The sequence below is a fragment of the Apteryx mantelli genome, chromosome 1 (genome assembly GCF_036417845.1).
Source record: "Apteryx mantelli isolate bAptMan1 chromosome 1, bAptMan1.hap1, whole genome shotgun sequence".
NCBI lineage: Eukaryota > Metazoa > Chordata > Aves > Apterygiformes > Apterygidae > Apteryx > Apteryx mantelli.
Genome location: NC_089978.1, coordinates 169,727,515 through 169,746,974, shown reverse-complemented (window position 1 = coordinate 169,746,974; position 19,460 = coordinate 169,727,515). Strand labels below are relative to the sequence as shown.

Here is a 19,460-nt window from a genome sequence, read left to right as displayed (position 1 = left end):
AACCTTAGCTTAAAAAAAAGTCTTCAAAGAATCTTTCTTATACTGTTTTCTACATCAAGGTATTCTTGACACAAATCATCTTACCTGAAACACTATCCCATGTTTTATTTCTTCTATAATATATAAGGCATGTGGTCATCTTTCACATTTTCTGTAAATCATCATTTTGATATACTGTAATTGTTTATTAATAACAGTAGTAAAAATACTGAGAGAAACTACAGTTTTAGATCATATTTCAGAGACTCTTCTAGGAGCTCTCCAGCAATCAATGAAGATGATTCCCTGACACAAAGCTAGCGAGCTAAGGAATTTGAAGACCAAAGGGAAACAGAGAAAACCCAGCTGTCCTCTCTTGCCAAGCTCATTAGATTGCTAAGCAATCTAACAGCAGTCATTTTCACTCTTGACATCTCATCTGTACATATTACCCCCTCATTTACTACTAACTGTCCTCAGCTCTCAGTTTCCTCTTTCCCACGCTTGGGTTCCAGCAAATTTCCAAAGCCAACCACTCCATATGCTTAGCACCATATTAAACTTCCGTCATTTTTTTTCTCTCACTTTAAGTCACACCTTATGCTTCTACTTTCCAGGAAGTCACAAATTGACCAAAAAAAGTTAACAGATCCAAGCAGATAATCCAAGATTTTTTTTTTAAAACAATCTTTTTTGTGGATGTCATGTACCAGAGGTACATTATACTTTGCTATTGAGAGCAGTGAAGAAGAAAACAGACTTTATAGCCGTTACTTCCCCTTGCAAATTGTTCTCAGCTTCAACAAAGGAAGAAGCATAGATCTGCAACTACTCTTTAATAATGTAAGTTTATGAACTAGCCCAAAGTTTTGCCATTCATCCTCCTCAGGCATGCCGGTGATGCTATTGCTTATATAAATCTTAAAGAAATCTAACTCATAAAACAGGAAGCACAAACTGCCTTATATTTGGTTACATTCACTGAAAACACAGTAGAACCATACTGTGTGTGGGAACACAAATGTTTAAATCACTTAGCTCTTTGTAACTCTTGTTCTTTTGCTTTAGGACCACACGTGAATGTATATGCATTTCTTTGTAGCTTACTGGAAGGACAAATATTTTAAAAAAAGACATTATGACTTCATTTTCTGTCTTCAAAAGGAAGAGAAATAAGGGACGATGCATGAGGAAGAAGGGATGATGAAGAACCCTTTCTGATGATGGAGAAGGAAGTTGTTAGTAGCTCACCTGCAACTACCCTACATGTTTAATTTGAATTTGTGGTGGTAAACACCAGCACAGAATCTTGATGTGCAACCCCTGAGAAAACCAGCAGGGATGAGACCTTGTGCTCACTCCTCTATGACTAATAAAAGTAGCCATTAGGAGAACAGATGTGGATCCTCTTCTGATGAGCGTGTTCATGAAACCTAAACCTGGCTCTCACAGTTTCTGATCCAGTACATTATTGTAACTCCTGGTTTTCAATAGCTGAAGGAAAGTGTAAGTAAGGTCAGAATTGAACTATATTTTTCCAGTAGTTTCTGTCATTAGTCGCAGTGCGCCTAAATCAGATGTTGAATTCATCCATGAACAAACATGGATTGAGCACTGCATGAAATTTTGAGACTGATTGTCCCTTTTGAACCCCATAAAACCAGAAAGATCTCTTATATTCTTTTAACACAGTAGCTGCAACAGCTGTGTTGTAACTCATTATCTAAATACCATTCTGAATATCACTGGACATAAAAACATGCCTAACACTGCATTTTCTCAAATTCTTTTTCAAATTATACAAGTGAATTTAAATCCCTATAAAATACTACTTTTGGAAGAGCACTGTATTTTTTAAGGTCTCTATATGTTGTTGAGAACAGTCTTTAAATGAAGCATGAATAAGAAAAAGTGCAAACAGAGTTAGGAATACAGATCAGGAATTAAAGCTATATAGCCTTGCAATGACTTGATCAGGAAGAAAGGGGTCACAAACACCTGCCAATAACTATTTCAGGGCTGCAAACACTGGGGTTGGTGATGTGTTATTTACATCTGTAGAAAATTGATAGCTATAGATAATGGTATGTAATTATGAAACAATACAGATTATGAAAGGTTTCTCAGCAGCAAAGTCTATTAGAATTTGGAATTGTCCTTTATGGGAAGTGACTGAGGCCTTATTCCTCGAATGATAAAACCAACGAAGGACAAAATCCTTGAAGGTGACTTTTAGGGTTCAAGCCCTGTTGACTTTAGGCTACAACAGAACCAATAAATCTTTTCCAGTTAAATGAAAGCTTCCCTTCCTCTCATGATTATTGTGTTTTAAAATTCTGACCTTACTTATATTAGTAATCTTGGTATAATACTCCTCAGGCTTACTGGAAATCCAGGACTCTGTGTCTATGATACAAATGCAGAGGACTGCAGGGATATTGAAGCTAGCTCTGAACAAGCTGAGAAGGGAGAATCAGAGAGAAGACAACCCAAGATAATGCTGCTGTCCTATTTCTGGTACATTAGTCAGCTTTAATAGATCTATATGGCACTGTACTGCATTTGCTGTTAAATCTGAGAATGTTGACAAAACCTGCTGTACAGGGAAAATGTTTCGAAAATGTTACCTTAACCATTAAAAGCAATTGCAAATAGTCAAGAAAGACAAATTATGCTAGTTAAGATCAGATATATTCTTGGGAATTTTTACTGGAAATATCAATCTATTATAATATCCTACAAAGCAAAGAAGAAGCAGGGAAAAAAAAAGATGCTGAACAACAAAGTTAGCTGAAAATCACTGTGTTCTTTTAAAAGTATTAAGATAGTGCTGCAGTCCACGAAAACATTATATAATAAATTCTGCAGTTTTATTTCCTTGCAAACAGGGGATACTTCATTGTAACTTCTATAATTGGCCAAATTTCTTCATAGTAAAGGCAGCAATATATTGGTTTAGAACGTTAACATCATTGCATTCATGTTTGCCTTTATCTACCATGCACTACATGTATTTCATGTTGACCTTCAATCAACAACCTATTTTAACCTGCCATAAACTAGGACTATGAGAGGTAGGTTTTGGGGGCAGCAAATGCAAATATTTGAAACAAGCAATTTCCTTCAGCAAAATTAGCACAAATATTGTCTGGAAAATAAAACTTAAATAATTGCAATGCAATGATTTTAGAGAAAGTACCTTCTATTACAATCTACAATTGTTACTGCAGTGAAGGATGCTATCCTAAGACTGCATGTTCGGGAGGCCAAAGTCAAAGTAAAATGTGTCTAAAATGTCTTAGTTAACATCAAATTAAAGGACAAAGAAAAGACAAAGAAAAGAAAAAGGGCATTATTTTTAAATAGAAATCCAATTTTGTTGTAGGTTCACCAACACTGAAAAGGTTAAGACGGTAAAATATAACTCTTTATTCAGGGCTGTTCTAAGATACTGAATGCAGAACAAGTTGTTGCCTAGGACAACAAAATATTTAGTGATGATGTATTTTATCTGTTTTTGTATGAGAGCTTGTGGTCTGTGCAGAGAGGTTATTTTCTAGCTTGTTTAAAGCGAGTAAGGACTCAGGATGGATTTGTTCTGTTGTACGCCCTGGAAAGGAGGTAGCATTCTGAAACTTGAAATATGAACCTTCTTATAGAACAATAAGATTTTGGAAAGATGATAAGATAAAGCAATTTATTTGTTGCCTGAATGATGCGAGAATTTGCTAGGATATTTCAGAGACAGTACCCCCTCTTGCACTAGGCAGAGCAGGTTGCCTTAATAAAAAAATTATCCTGCATTATAAATGAATCATTTGTGCTACCTAGTGTGTTACAGGACAAGAAAATGATCCTGCAGGTGGAACACAAAAGGTGCTAAAATTGCTCAGCTTTTATTATTAGCGCTTGAAATTGCTGCCAATCACCACTTGATTATAATTTGTTTTGAAGAGAGTGTGGGGCAGACGGAAGGAAAAAAAAGAGAGACAGGAAAAAAAACCCTTGTTTTTAAGAATTCTAACATAGGACCAAAAATTTACCTCAGGAAAGAGGAAAAGTCATTGTTAAAAATTATGCCATTTTGATATGAGTAAAATCATGACATTTAAAAATACACACAGGAAATGGGAAACTTATTAAATCTACAGATTTCAATGGCTAGATTTACTGATCAAATATGGGTGGCTTATTATCACTTTTTAATCAGAAAAGATTTTTTTTTCTTGTTGACAAAATATAAGGAACTATAAATATAGCATTAGGGAAATTATTTCAAAGTATTTATATAATCCCATTTATTTAAATAATCCGTAGTGCAAAATGACACCAGATGGATTACAAAAGAATCATTATACCACCAAAAAAAGTAAATGCAGTGGAAAATACCCACAGTGCAAATGCTTTCTCTTTCTTTCTTTTCCCATATTGTGTTGTAAACTGAATAAACCACAATATTTGAACTGAAGGAAGTGTTTTTTTCTCCCACTTCCCATGGTTCTGAGTGCTGCTATGATCCAAGGTGGAAGTGGGAAGAGGTGAACAGTGGATGGCTTGAAGAAATTGCCATGGCTTACATTACCTCCTCATCTTTTGGAAGTGACAGTGTAGTCAAAAGATGATAGTGTATTTAAAAAGTATTTTATACTACCATCAGGAGAAGATGAAGGTTTACATGTCAAACCACTCAAGAGGCTAAGAGATCACTCTGCGTGCAAAAAGTTACCTAAAGAAATTGCATGTAAGGGTTAAAAGTTATGAAATTATGATATTGGCAAAAGGATGAGATGTTGAGTATAAAGAGCTTTCCATGAGATTTCTAGAAACAGACAGCAATATTACAACATAACAACAATTTCTAAAAGATCAGTAACATCCACACTCATTTAGGAACTGAATGACTGATGGAGCTGTTACCAGTATTCAAAGCAGAAAGACTCCGGTTGCAGAAAGAATCATTTCCAAAGGCAAGATCCAATGGAACAAATTGACTCTGTGATTGCAATCGCTGAGTATTTCATCATCACAAAAGAAACAGAGATGTGCATTATTTAAAAAACCCTTTTGAGACCTTTGTGGGTGACTGAAATCTACACAACTATACTATATGGGGAAAAAATACTATTTGTATGATATTTCATAACTTTTTTGCACATGCAATGAACTTACTGATTCCATTTCAAAGGGAAATAGAGTAATTTAGAGAGCTATCCTTTGTGTTTACTATTGAGGCAGCTCACACAAATTAATGTAATCTCATTTGTGGAATCATTCTACTAATGAAGGCGCAACTGAGGAAATCCACATACATGGCTTAGCTCATCAGGAAATAACGCATCATGATAAAAGTTATTCAGTTCCAGACCCATCTTTTGAATATGCAATTTTAATGTCATGCTTGAAATCTCATTGTCAAAAAACTGCTTAGTATTTGGTCCTATTATTTGTACTAATTAGGATAATTTTGCAAACAGATGAACTGCAGAATTTGAATGGATATTGAAAGTTTCCTACATATTTTCTCAGACTAATAAAGGTTGTGTGTTAATCATTTCAAAACTATACTTATTTAATATATAAAACACCTCAAATGTAGTAGGAAAGATTTTCTTAAATGTCTTAATGCACTCTACATATAGACTATTACCTAAGAAGTGAAAAGACCCTAAGTTCAGTCTGTTTGCTGAAGAACTTTAAAGAGCTCCATAAAAACTTTATAGGCTAGAAATACCTGTTCCTCAGTACAACAAGCACATTTATTTTTGCAGGATGTCAGAGAGATTCTCAAGCATTCTGTGTTAGCTATAACCTTTGAAATATAGGACTTGTGGTTTTGCACCAGTACATCAACATGATTGTCTCTAGTGGCATCAGCACTTGAAGTATGATATCCTATCACTTAACCTGCTGGAGAACTCTACTTTCAATTATATTCTTTTACATATAAACAAATGTGTGTTCACATGTATACATACATATACATAGATATGTGTGGGTATATATTTATATCATTTTTTAATACTGATTTTTAGTTATTTTTAATAATAAAATTCCTAATAACTTGAGATCCCACAGGCAACTGCTAATGCAGGCCTACAGTCTTGAGAGCTCCTCTCAGAATCAAAACTGTTGGAGCCATTGAGAAAGCAACTACAGAAAGAGCTATGGGCATCTCTATCAGCCGGAAGTGAATGCTCTAGGAGATCGGAAAGCACTGTGGCTCCAAGCCTCCTCAGTTCCGTTCAGTGATTTGAAATCCTGCATGAGACTCCGGGGTAGAGAGGAAAAGGAATGGCGATTGTAGATCTGCAATAGTAATGTTTGAAAATATGTTACTGAGAAGTAATCTTTCATTCTCCTTCAAAAACTGCCTCTGCAGGTTGACACACTTGGGAAAATAAGTAATAACAAGAGAAGAAGAACTGTGGAATAATTTGTCAAGCAGAGTCTGAAGGACAGCCCTCCTAAGAAAAAAGCATCTGCTCCAGCTATGGAGTATGGGAAATTAAGCTGTTGAGGAATTTGGTGCGCGTTTTCCAGTCAACGTGAGGAGTTCCTATCTGCTTTCTGGAGTAGATGGGGGAGTTTGCTAAGTGAGACACCAACCTGGTCAAGGAATCTGAATGCAGAACATGGTCCGTTTTCAAGTTCTTTAAACAGAGACTGTAAGTGGTACTGAGATTGCAGGTGCAATCGTTGACTAAGGCCTCATGACAGCTTTGAGAGCTAAGTTCAATAAACAGGTGTCCTATTCAGAACTGTGGGCCTGAGATAAATAAGTATAAAAAAGTAGCTGTGATTTTTAAATTAGGTATCTAAAGCTAGCACTCTATCAACTGGAGCTGTACAGAGAAGGACCAGAAAGATACAGAACAATTATTTCTGGAAGGATGAAATGGCCAGTTTGCAAAAGACATGACTGAAAGAAGAAATGATAAAGTGTGTAATATGAAGCATAGCATAGCAAAGATTAATAGAGAAAGAACTCAAGAATGAACTTGTTGATATACTAGCAATGATGTGTAACCCCTTCCTTAAAACCTTCATGTGATCTGAGGACTGGAAGGTGACAAAATTGATGTCAATTTTTGAGAAGTGTTCCATAGGAGATTCACAGGCCTTGTATGCCTGTTTCAGGGAAATTAGAGGGAATTTAATGAAGCGTACTAGTAGCGGACACATGGATACATATAACTGCAAAGAGTCAATGTGATTGTTATAAAGGTATCTTATATCTCAAAATCCTATTGGAGATCTTTGAAACAGTCAGAAAGTATGTAGATAAGGTTGATGATCTGGCTGATGTCATTTTGGGGGGGGATTTCCAAAGCCTTTTGACAAAGCCACTTGTCAAAGGCTTTAATGAAAAAAAAGTATTCGTGGCATCATGCCATAAACAAAGGTTCTTGCATGGATAAAGAGCTTGTTAAAAACAGGAAACTGTGAGGGAAAATGACCAGTTTTCACAGAAGGAGCCTAGTGAAAATGACTGTTTTTCACAGAAGAAGGGGCCTAGTGAATTTCTGAAGAGCTCTTTAAACAGGCCTTTAATGTTCAAAATATTAATAAATTTCATAGAAAAGAAGACTAGCAGTAAGATCACAAAATTTGATGATGTTAATAAGTCATTTAGGGTAAGAAAGACAAGGACCAGTTGTGAAGAACTGGCTCAATTCAGGAAGTCGCTGAGCTGAAAATGATTAATAACTAGAAGAATGCTATACAGATATCTCATCATATGCTTGTCCTTTCACATAGCCTTCCCTGGACATTTGTTTAAGGCCATTGTTGCAGATGGCACAGTGGGCGAGGTAGTGCCTCTGCTCTGTTTCATTATGGCCATTTTTATGACCTTTTTTTCCTACAGTACAAAACCTAGTGGGCTCCAGCAGGAGCATGTAGCATGTAGCAGATTTTAACCAAACAAAAAATCACCTTTTCACCCTGTACATAATTAAGTTAAACTGTGGAACTTGTCCACAATATTGCGGAGGGTCCAAAGCATTTAGTTATAAGGGTAGTCCACTGTTAGCTATTGTATCTCTCAGGTATCTTTGATCTGATCCTGAACAGCAATCATTATATTCTAATGTAAGCCATGAATGTAGTTTGTGAGAGACAGGATCAGGAACACTTCCCCAAAAGCTCAAAATCTGGGCAGTAATCGAGTTTAAGAAACCATTTGGTAAACATTAATTTATAAGAAGATAAAGACTGAGTCATCCATGTGAAAGATGGATGTACGAAAATAAAAGCGTCTCAAAATGCAGAATAAACTAATTGAGAAGAAATGTAAACCAGGCCACTTACATGTAACCCTCCTCCCAGGAGTTCAGCTATCTGTGATTCAAAGCCTACTTTCAGTATAGCACAGCTGCGTAACCATGGCTCAGACTTCTGAGAAAATTGCTAGGGTGTGAAAAGGAGCTGAGAGAGAGTACACAGGCTAGAAGCATGCAGGATAAGAAAGGTAAAATTGCAGACACAAGTGAGATTGTTGAGACAGGGGAAACAGGCACCTCAAGTATTCAAGAAGAACGCTCACATGAAAAGACATAAAATCCTCAGAAAAAACGAAATCAGAACACAGCAACATCGTAGATCAGCCTTTTCCAAGGAGCAACAGAGGCCAACCCTTCTCTAGCTGATTAATGACTACTTGCCCAGTAGACTGAGTGACTCCCTGGAGGGAAGAAAGGGTAATTCATTAGACCTGCTATATATTGTGCGTGTTAGACAACAAATACTTGCTTTATACTTTTAGGTTGTTTATATCTTGCTTGAAAAGTTTCTTTGCTAAAAGTTCCTTGAACAAAGTGACTCCCAGAGGGGGAGGGTTACATAAGTAATACAGAATAAGAGACAAGAATAATATGATTAGTCATGTAGAAAAATGTTTGTACTTTAAAGCACAGGTACATATTTTAGGTAGATCAGGGGATTTCAGAACATGCCGGACTGTTTTTTCAGCAGATCAAAAAGATTTCAGGAAAGTTCCAAATACCTACAGCATTGAATAAACGGTATCTGAATTTTGGTACAGAATTTAGCACCTCTTATGAGCCAAGAAATCTGGAATACAAAACCATAGGTGCTGGAAAAGTAATTTCTGGGAGAAGGCATTCTCAGGATTTATAATCTGAGGATGAGGAAATTAGAACAATGCTTCCTAAGAACCACATACATGAGAAATTAATGAAGGAAATGGATTTGGGAAAAGGTTTACATTCTTCATCTAAATGGCAGATAAATTAGTGAAATGTAATTTAAATTCCAAAGTCTGGCTTGTTGAAAAAGAACTGAGAAGGAGGGTGGGAGCTAGCAAGGAAAACAAACAAATAAACTTTTTAATGACCTTTCTTATTCAATTGCTTTAAGTAATTGGTGCTTGATTGTGCTTGAAGAAACACACTTTATATATATGTATATGGAAAAAACCCTAAAAGAAACCAGCACATAAGTTAGAGCAGGTATTAACCTGCAGCAAGAAGCTGCATATTAAATGTATTGCTTTATACCAATGAGGCAGAGAACCTGAGAAGCTGAGGGAAGACAGCTTTTAGCACGGGTATCTCAAGCCATCTTCCACTCTGATATGCCTGGAATTCTTCCCTAAGTTACCCAGATGGCAACTTCCAGGGATGGTAAAATAGTGCTGGAAATAAAGTTGGAGCTGTTCTTTTTAGAAAGATCACAAGATTCAAAGCTCTGATCATTCCAGGGTCCTATGGGAGTAAGGGGTAACTCACATGACTTCAATGTACTAAACCTAATCTTTTTAGCATCTCTGTATGTCAACTGGGAGAGAGAAACTCCTCTAGGAAGCAATCCAGATAATTAGCCATAATTTAACCACTTTGAATCATCCTTTGAATGATTTTATCTCTCTCCACCCTTTATAGTTTATAAAGAGAGCTTAGGGAGGCTAGTTTTGTTCAGCTGCAGGGAGCCTTTCAGAATATGCTATCTTCTTTCTGCCTTCCAAAAAATGAACTATTTGCTTAAACAACTTAATTTAGTAGAATTATGCCATGAAAGAGAAGAAAAGTGTCTTAGTCAGCATCACACATGGAAGTTCAGAGGCATGCCATTATAAGTAAAATTCATAATAGCGTATTAGATGCAATTATGATAAAAGATGACCCTATTGACCTATTAAGTAAGGCATTTGACAGTCTTCCATAAAATCTTCCTAGACAAGCTGATGAAGTGCAGGATAGATAAGTGGTCAGTGAGGTGGACTGAAAACTGGCTGAACTGCCAGGCTCAGAGGGTTGTGATCAGCAGCACCAAGTCCACCTGGAGGTCAGTCACTAGTGATGTACCCCGGGGATCATTACTGGGGCCAATACTGCTTAACATCTTCATTAATGACCTGGATCAGGGGATGGAATGCACCCTCAGCAAGTTCGCAGATGGTACAAAAATGGGAATAGTGGCTGATACTCCAGATGGTTGCACTGCCATTCAGGGGGACCTTGACAGGCTGGAGAGATGGGCAGAGAGGAACCTCATGAAGTTCAACAAAGGCAAGTGCCAAGTCCTGCACCTGGGGAGGAATAACCCCATGCACCAGTACAGACTAGGGGCCAACCTTCTGGAAAGCAGCTCTGAAGAGAAGGACCTGGGGGTCATGGTGGAAAACAAATCGAACATGGGCCAGCAATGTGCCCTCATGGCAAAAAAGGTCAATGGTATCCCAAGCTACATTAAGAGAATTGCCAGCAGGTTGAGGGAGGGGACCCTTCCCCTCTACTTAGCTCTGGTGAGGACACATGTGGAGTGCTGGGTCCAATTCTGGTTTCCCCAGAATAAGAAAGACATGGACATACTGGAGGGAGTCCATCAAAAGGCCACAAAGATGATTAAGGGACTGGAGTATTTCTCATATGGGGAGAGGTTGAGACTGCTGGGACTGTTTAGCCCAGAGAAGACAAGGCTCAGGGGAAACTTATCAATGTTTATCTGATGCGAGGATGTCAAGAGGACTGGGCCAGACTCTTCTCAGTGGTGCCCCTTGACAGGGCAATAGGCAATGAGCACAAACTGAAACACAGGAACCTGAACATAAGAAAACACTTCTTTACTGTCATGGTCATTGAACACTGGAACAGGTTGCCTAGAGAGGTTGTGGAGTTTCCATCCTTGGAGATATTCAAAACCTGACTGGACATGCTGGGCAACATGCTCTAGGTGACCCTGCTTGAGTAGAGGGGTTGGAACAGATGATCTCCAGATGTTCCTGCCAACCTCAACTATTCTGTGAATCTGTGATTCTGTGATTCAATGATATTGATCTCTCATACTTACTGTATGAGAGATCTATTTTTGTTACTATTTTTGTTACTATTTTTTTGTTACTATTTTTGTTACTAATATAGGTGTAGGAAAATATCTAAGACCTCATGAATTTGATCCACAGGCATATGAGAAGATGGTCAAAAAAAAGGTAGAAAGAAGATAATAAAGAATTTTCAATTCTTCAGATGTAAAGAAGGGCTTGTGAGAAACAAATCTTTTCTTCTCTCCCCTGCCCTTTACACTACACTAGTTAACCTAATAAAAGATATTACCCCTACCTTCAAACCTGTTTCTACTCTCTAGAAGCCATGGATGATTTCCCAATATCTTAATGGAAATGAGCACCAAATACAATCTCCAGGTTTCTTTGCACAAAAGCAAGAATAGCTTTTATGGTACATTCAGTGGCTGCAACTGTTTAAAATTATGGCTAAAATGAAAAAGTTATCAGATCTGTAGCCCTTGATATATTTTTACCGAGCATTTGGACCAGGTTGAAATGAAACTTTTTGCTCCATCTGCAACTTAAGCACCAAGAATCACCAAACCAAGGATACTCTTAATTCTTTTCAGGAATTTAGGTCTGCTTTTTCTGTCATTTTTCAAATGCCTGGATTCTGACCTTCTCAAGACAGAAGGTATAATTCCAGAGTTAGTGACTTTGACCTTTATAGACTCCTTTATGAAAACTTTCTGTAATAAGTTCTTGCTTGCCATGGCCTGAACAGGAGGTGGAACCTTTAAAATTGATTTTGAACAGCAGGCATGCTGGTCAGAGATAAGAATCTTGTTCTGCCAGACTACACAATGTCTCAAACCATTTTCTTGTCCATTTCTGAAAGATTCCTATCAACTGAAACTGTAAAATACTAATAAATACTTTTCTAAACTACAGATTTTCTTAGTGTACATTATTTCATTATGATTAGCTACTACAGATTGGTGATAAATGGTAGAAAAAAAGAAAGAAATTAAATATATACTGACTAGACTAAAATGAAAATTCTGAGCTTCTCTCATTTACAAAAATTGGATAAGAATGTAGAACTGCACTAGTAACTGTGATCCTGAACAACATAATCCAGTATTATATCGGTAGATGTACCTCTATAGATATCTGCATCTATATAAATATTTAAACAACTGTTTAACAGCTTCTCCTTGGAACTCATGGTAAAAAGGAGTGTTTTTCCAGTAAGTACAGGACTTAAATGAGAACATGATATTAAGCTTTAAAATTAGAGGGAAATATACTGGTTTGGTTTATACTACTTTTACAGAAGTGTATTCCTGTTAACTTCAGTGTAGGTACTTTTTGCATCAGTGTAAGTTTGGAATCAAGCTGCAAGCCTTTAATGAGGTTTTAATGATCCACTTGGGGGAGCTAAAGGGTAATTTGTTTCTGAGTTGATTATAGCAAAATATTCTAGATGCAAAATTAATTTACGGTAGGCAATATGAGCAGAGAGTTCCAGTTTTCCCAACTCTATACTGGTCGTTAATTTGTATAAGCTTCTGGTTCAAAGGGTCCCCAGTTTTTGTAAAAATTCTAGCCCCTTTGAAAAAAAAGTCACAATCACAAATAGCTTAGCAGCTGATGCCCAGGATAGCCTCAGTCATATCCTGACTTTAATTATGTACCTACAACATACCTTTACCTTATGCAACAGGCATACATAAAGCAGAGTTTGGTCCTTGCTCTTACCCATTTTCACGCTAGCTAATATTAACTAATATGATGAGAAATTCCAACAAACAATAGTTTTGCCTTTCACTTAATGCAATACCTCTTTTATTTAAACTGTGGTCTTGGGCTATATCTGCTTGCACCATGTGCACCTGCTACATTGCTGGAACATGGCTTTGCACCATCTTTATGTTCTCCATATCTCTAGCCTAGGGCACGCTGGGAACTGGGAACTGTTCCCCTGCGTGAAGTCGCACCAGCTGCTCTATCTTATGCTTGATTGTCTCTGGTTACTGGTAGCCCTTTGAGCACTGGGGAAGCCAGGCAGTAATGATGGTTAGAGGCAGAGATGCAATATCTTCTGTACCAGAAGGAAGAGTACACTTTTTTTTGCCTGTGAGGAGCCAAAAAAGTATGACATCAGGCATTTTGCTGTGTAGGGATTGCCCTAAAGGCCAGATAAGATGACTATATGGTCCCCTAAAGGCCAGATAAGCGACAATATGGACAATTTGAAAGGCCACAGCAGATCCAAAGATATGACCATTTATCTTTTTTAAAAGAAAACAACTTAGTTTTAGATACTTAGCTTGTAAGAAAATTCTATTGGTAAAGCTGTACTGTCAATATATTCTCTGTAATAGTACAAAATTCATCTTATTCCAAATTAATATGCAGTGTAGTCCATATTAATGTTCACTGTTGCCCATATTTGGGTGTCTTATTTAATTGACTCATGTAAACAAAATTTCAACAAAAAGTGATAATTAAAATATTTTGGTTCTTTAATATAACTTCTTCACTATATTTAAGGTTTTTTAATTTTATGTTTAATTTAGCCAGAGTATACGGAAAAAATAAATTGTGTCTTTATAGCAAGTACTGTTTTTACACAACTTAAAAAGTAAGACTTAACATTTTGTATTTAAGAACTACAAAAATATTTTTAAAATCTCATTCAGAAACCTGAAGCCAGACACAGTCATGATGATTAAATAACATGCTAAAGACAATGGCAAAGCTAATGGAAGCAAAGGTTACGGTCAGCCTAGGTATAGATATAAAAGCTGTAATCATTAACAGTACTTGCTGTAATCATTAACAGTACCTGATGACAGTATTTCTAATGCAATTTCTTTTGCGCTTTCTCTTTGGTATGTAAAGACATGTGCTACAATATATTTAAGAGGAACTACTGCCATAAATTGATCAACTTACATTAATTAATTCAATCTCCCAGATTTTTTTTACAAGGTCCATCGATGTATAGCCATTAATTAGAAAGGATTTGGTATAGTCACCCAGTTCAATGGAATCCAGCCATTCAGCTACAGAGGTGGGGTTGTAGCCATCATGACCAATCTGCTTCATCTGCAAAACAAGAATGAGTAAGAATTACTGATAATATGCATTACATGTCTTTCAGAACAGCAATTAATTATATTGCTCTCCTTGGGTCAGAGTTATCGTATTCTCTGACCAATATTATTTTAATGATTAGAACATGAAGAAATAATTTTGTGAGCAAAAGCACTAATAAAACTTCATTTCCAATGGATCTTTGTCTCATGGGTGCTTGCCTTTTAAACCAAAGTATGTTAAGGCTGTAGCATGAGCTCACTTCTTACTAGACATCAGAGAATCCATATGTGAGACAGGGCAAAAGAGAGATGTTAATAATATCCTGACTGCACAAAAAAGTCAGATTTGCACCTAGGATTTCATAAAAGGGGGGGAACTTAGACTGAGGAATGGATCCTTTGATATCAAACTCCAAATGAAACATATTTCCTTGATTATATTATTCCTAATCTCTCCTAGAGGGTTATCTGATATTTTATAAAGGTTGAAGTTACACTGTACTTTTCCCCCTAGAAGAGGTTTAAAATGGTCTCTCTCCTCTACCTGGTCACCTTTCTCATGGAACTCCTGGAAATTTAATATTGTTTAGATTGCTCTCCATCTCCAAAGTTGATTGAGAATGGGCAATAGATCCAAATATTATTGGAATCAAATTGACAGAATGATGAACAGAGAAGCACCACATACATTTATATACCAACACAGGCACACAAAACATAATCACATAAATCTTGTTTTTATAATAAACTATGAAATATCACTTGCATTTTATTTTTCTGAATTCTGTTAAGCTACTGAGAAGTAAAGAGCTGCAATTTCTCTTTCACAATTGCCTCTCAGTGACACAAGTGAAGATTTTCAAGTTAGCTATAAAAGATAAAAATGTAGAAAGCCTCTACTTGTTCAGATATTTATGACATAATGGTTTTATGAATTTTAAAGTAATATGCAATAGTGGCACAAGAAAGTAGAAAAAGTTATGCAATATCTTCACTGTTCCACAATATTATATGCATAACATCTTTGTATAGAAATATAACTATTGCTAGCTTGATAGCATACTGAAGTGGTAAACTTTTAAGAAGATTTAGAGGTTTAGAAGGCCTTATATTTTGCATAGAATCTCCAGCATGTGAAAGAGTAATACTGTGCATGGTGAAAGCCAGTTTCACATTTTTGCCTGCTTATACATTCTTACTTTCTGGGAACAAAGGAAGTGTGAGAGAAACACAAAGCTTAGAGCTTAAGTTTGAAGTGAGTGACAAAGTAATCTAAAAAGAAGAGAATTCTGATCTTAAAATCTTGCCTGAACCAATTTATTTCTCACAGTTTATTTGAAATGCATTTTGAATTCAAAACAGAAAAAAAATTAACGTCTGCATTTGAAAGCCAAAGTAATGTTCATCAAAAGATATAGCACTGTCTGTTCAAATGCAAAAAGCTAACATGTCATGGACAAGATCTTGGTTTGCTGCGTATCAGAGAGGAGCACACAGAACCAGGCACACTGCATCATGGATCTGAGAGTTTACTCTTTGGTCTTTTGTTGCAGATGCTGGGTATAAAATATTAATGGAAATATTTAAACGATGCAGTGAAATCATTGTCTTAAATCATAAAAGAGTGACTAGAGACTTCACATAATTAAGAATGGGATTTTTAGACTTCTGTAACAAAGGAGTCATATTAGAAAGTGAGAGTTAATATACAGGAATTGAGTTACGACAGTATTGTAATGAATTCAGTTTTATTGCAGATCTTGACATTCTGGAATTTAGTTTCATTCTGATTTAGAATGGAAACCCTGGATGTCAAAATCATGGCACATTCCTCTTTCATTGTCAGTCAGATTTATTTCAAACTTTAGATTTTCAGTAGTCTGTCCAGCTGGACAAAAAAGCTGAGAACCCTGGTAGCTCTGACTCCAAAGAAGCTTATTTTGAGAGTTGATTTGTAACAAGGTATGCTGAAAGACTTGAAAAGAAAGGACCTGATAAACAGAAAAAAAAAATCTAATAAAAAGAAGACATGAAGCAGATGCACAGGGCCCACAGAGAACACATGACTTTTGAAAGATATAAGGTATTTTTGTTTCCTTTCTGTAACAAAGCAAAGGGAAATACACTTTTCAAAGTATTCAGATGGGGAACATTATGCAAAATATTTCTTTTGTTTATTGCCATTTGATCTTTAATTAATCTTGATTTTAACATGATTTTTATTTTGGCCAGCTGATTGAGAAATTTCATGCAGATTGGTCCAAAATATTGGTAACTCATCAGTCTCTATGAAAAGCAAACAAAACTTGGGGAGTCTCCGAATTCTCAAATGCTACCAGCAGTCTCAGTCAGAAGGGCTGTTAAAATAGAGATCTTTCCTATCACGGTGTCTTGCCAAGGGTTGCAGGCAAGCAAATACAGAGGAAAAATCAAATAAACAAAAGGCTGAGAACAGCTGGAATGTATGTGACCTTTGAATTTGGTGCCAACAGATAGAATTGTCACTGAGTCACTCAACAGCCTATATGAAGGGTTCAGTATACAATAGAATCACAGAATCACAGAATGGTTGAGGTTGGAAGGGACCTCTGGAGATCATCTACTTCAACCCCCCTGCTCAAACAAGGTCACCTAGAACACATTGCACAGGATTGCGTCCAGGCGGGTTTTGAATATCTCCAGAGGAGGAGACTCCACAACCTCTCTGGGCAACCTGTGCCAGTGCTGTCACCCTCACAGTAAAGAAGTTTATCCTCATCTTCAGATGGAACTGCCTGTGTTTCAGTTAGTGCCCGTTGCCTCGTGTCCTGTCGCTGGGCACCACTGAAAAGAGTCTGGCTCCATCCTCTTGACACCCTCCCTTCAGATACTTGTATACATTGAAAAGATCCCCCCTCAGTCTTCTCTTCTCCAGGCCAAACAGGCCCAGCTTTCTCAGCCTTTCCTCATAAGAGAGATGCTCCAGTCCCCTAATCATCTTTGTAGCCCTTCGCTGAACTTGCTCCAGTAGTGCCACATCCCTCTTGTACTGGGGAGCCCACAAATGGATCCAGTACTCCAGATGTGTCCTCAGCAGGGCTGAGTAGAGGGGGAGGACCACCTCCCTCGACCTGCTGGCAACCTTCTTCCTAATGCACCCCAGGATACCACTGGTCTTCTTGGCCACAAGGGCACATTGCTGGCTCATGGTCAACTTGTGTCCACCAGCACTCCCAGGTCCTTCTCCGCACAGCTGCTTTCCAGCAGCTCAACCCCCAACCTGTCCTGGTGCATGGGGTTATTCCTCCCTCGGTGCAGGACCCTGCACTTGCCTTTGTTGAACTTCAGGAGGTTCCTCTCTGCCCACCTCTCCAGCCTGTCCAGGTCTCTCTGAATGGCAGCACAGTCCTCTGGTGTATCAGCCACTCCTCCCAGTTTTGTATCGTCAGTAAACTTGCTGAGGGTGCACTCTGTCCCTTCATCCAGGTCATTGATGAAGAAGTTGAACAAGACTGGACCCAGTACTGACCCCTGGGGAACACCGCTAGCTACAGGCCTCCAACTAGACTCTGTGCCGCTGATCACAACCCTCTGAGCTCTGCCATTCAGCCAGTTCTCAATCCACCTCACTGTCCACTCATCTAAACCACACTTCCTGAGCTTGTCTATGAGGATGTTATGGGAGACAGTGTCAAAAGCCTTGCTGAAGTCTAGGTAGACAACATCCACTGCTCTCCCCTCATCTACCCAGCCAATCATTCCATCATAGAAGGCTATCAGATTGGTTAGGCATGATTTCCCCTTGGTGAATCCATGCTGACTACTCCTGATCACCTTCTTTTCCTCCACATGCTTGGAGATGGCCTCCAGGATGAGCTGCTCCGTCCCCTTTCCAGGGATGCAGATGAGACTGACTAGCCTATTGTCCAGGTCCTGAAAGCACCAACGGGCTCTGCAAGCTCTTTCCCCTTGCTGGTCCCAAAGATTTGGCTGCCGGTGTTCAAGGCCAAGTCCAGTATGGTGCAGCCATGTAACCCTGGATCAGGCTTGTATGAGAAAGAGCTGTGGGACCCCTTGTTGGGGCCTCTCCACCTTTGCTCAGGAGCTGCAGTGAAGCTCAGGTCCTAGTCCTTGATCCTTGCTGGAGCTCCACTGTAGGTACACCTGGGCCTGGCCATGTACCTTGCTGATCCTGACCCACTGAGTGGTCTTCCCACCTCCATGGCGACCCTGTCTCAATCCTGCGGACAAGCCTGGCTGTCACCAGGCTGTGGCTGACCCTGGGCACCATCACCCACCTGTGCTGCTCTGCTCTGCTCTGCTCTGCTCTGCTCCCCTCATGCTGGTCCCCAGGGGCTGCACCTTGCTGGGGACAGCATGGCCCAGCTGGCCCTGCTGCTACCCCAGCTCCCAGCCTAGCTTCCCTGGCGGAGCAGCCAGGTCAGGCTGCTCCTGAAACATAATGTCAGAACTAGAATATTTGTTGGAAGTTTCAGCAGAAAAGCAGTATTTTGCTTTGTCATGAACCACCCCCCCCCCCCAAATCTGTCTAAAACAAATTTTCTAAAATACGTACATAAAAGTTAATAACCTTTCAGTATTGGTCCCCTTGTACGAAAAGTTTTGTTATGTCTGTTAATAATATCAGGTAGCATATTAACTGTCATTTATAGCTGGCTGAATTTTTTCCTTTGAAATATTTGTTGACAGATTGATTATCTAGACATGATGGTATCATAGTACCATCATCATAGTATCTGCTGTATCTGCTTTTCATATAAAATTTTATGGAGTTTTTAAATTAAAAAAACTCTTTAAAACTGAAATATATGTCTGGAAATGCTGCCTCTTTACTTTATTAGAGCTGCAGTTTGGCTGCATCTTATTGCTGTCCTCACTAACAGGTCCAGGTTCTGCAACTATTTGTAGTTTCCATACCACACCAGGACCTTAGACTCCACTCACAGATCATTTAAACCATGTAGGCTTCTTTGCTGATGCTGTTTGTTTGAGTGGTGTATTTTTGGAAAGAAAAAAAAATCCTGTCTACTGACTGTATTTCCGTTCAATCACTTCAGACCAGCTATAATACATGCACCAGTGGTGTCAAACATCAAACCAAATATGTGCATTTTGTTTGACTCAGTAGTATA

At 38.1% G+C, this 19,460-nt stretch overlaps 1 protein-coding gene across 1 annotated transcript in view; it reads right to left on the bottom strand.

The window, feature by feature from the left end:
• The window catches only part of ANKS1B (ankyrin repeat and sterile alpha motif domain containing 1B), a 449,800-nt gene that overhangs the window by 151,305 nt on the left and 279,035 nt on the right, over positions 1 to 19,460 (bottom strand). Inside the window, exon 17 of the mRNA XM_067312063.1 lies at positions 14,186 to 14,338. Coding sequence (XP_067168164.1) covers positions 14,186 to 14,338 — 153 coding nt within the window. The remainder of the gene's footprint in view (positions 1 to 14,185; positions 14,339 to 19,460) is intronic.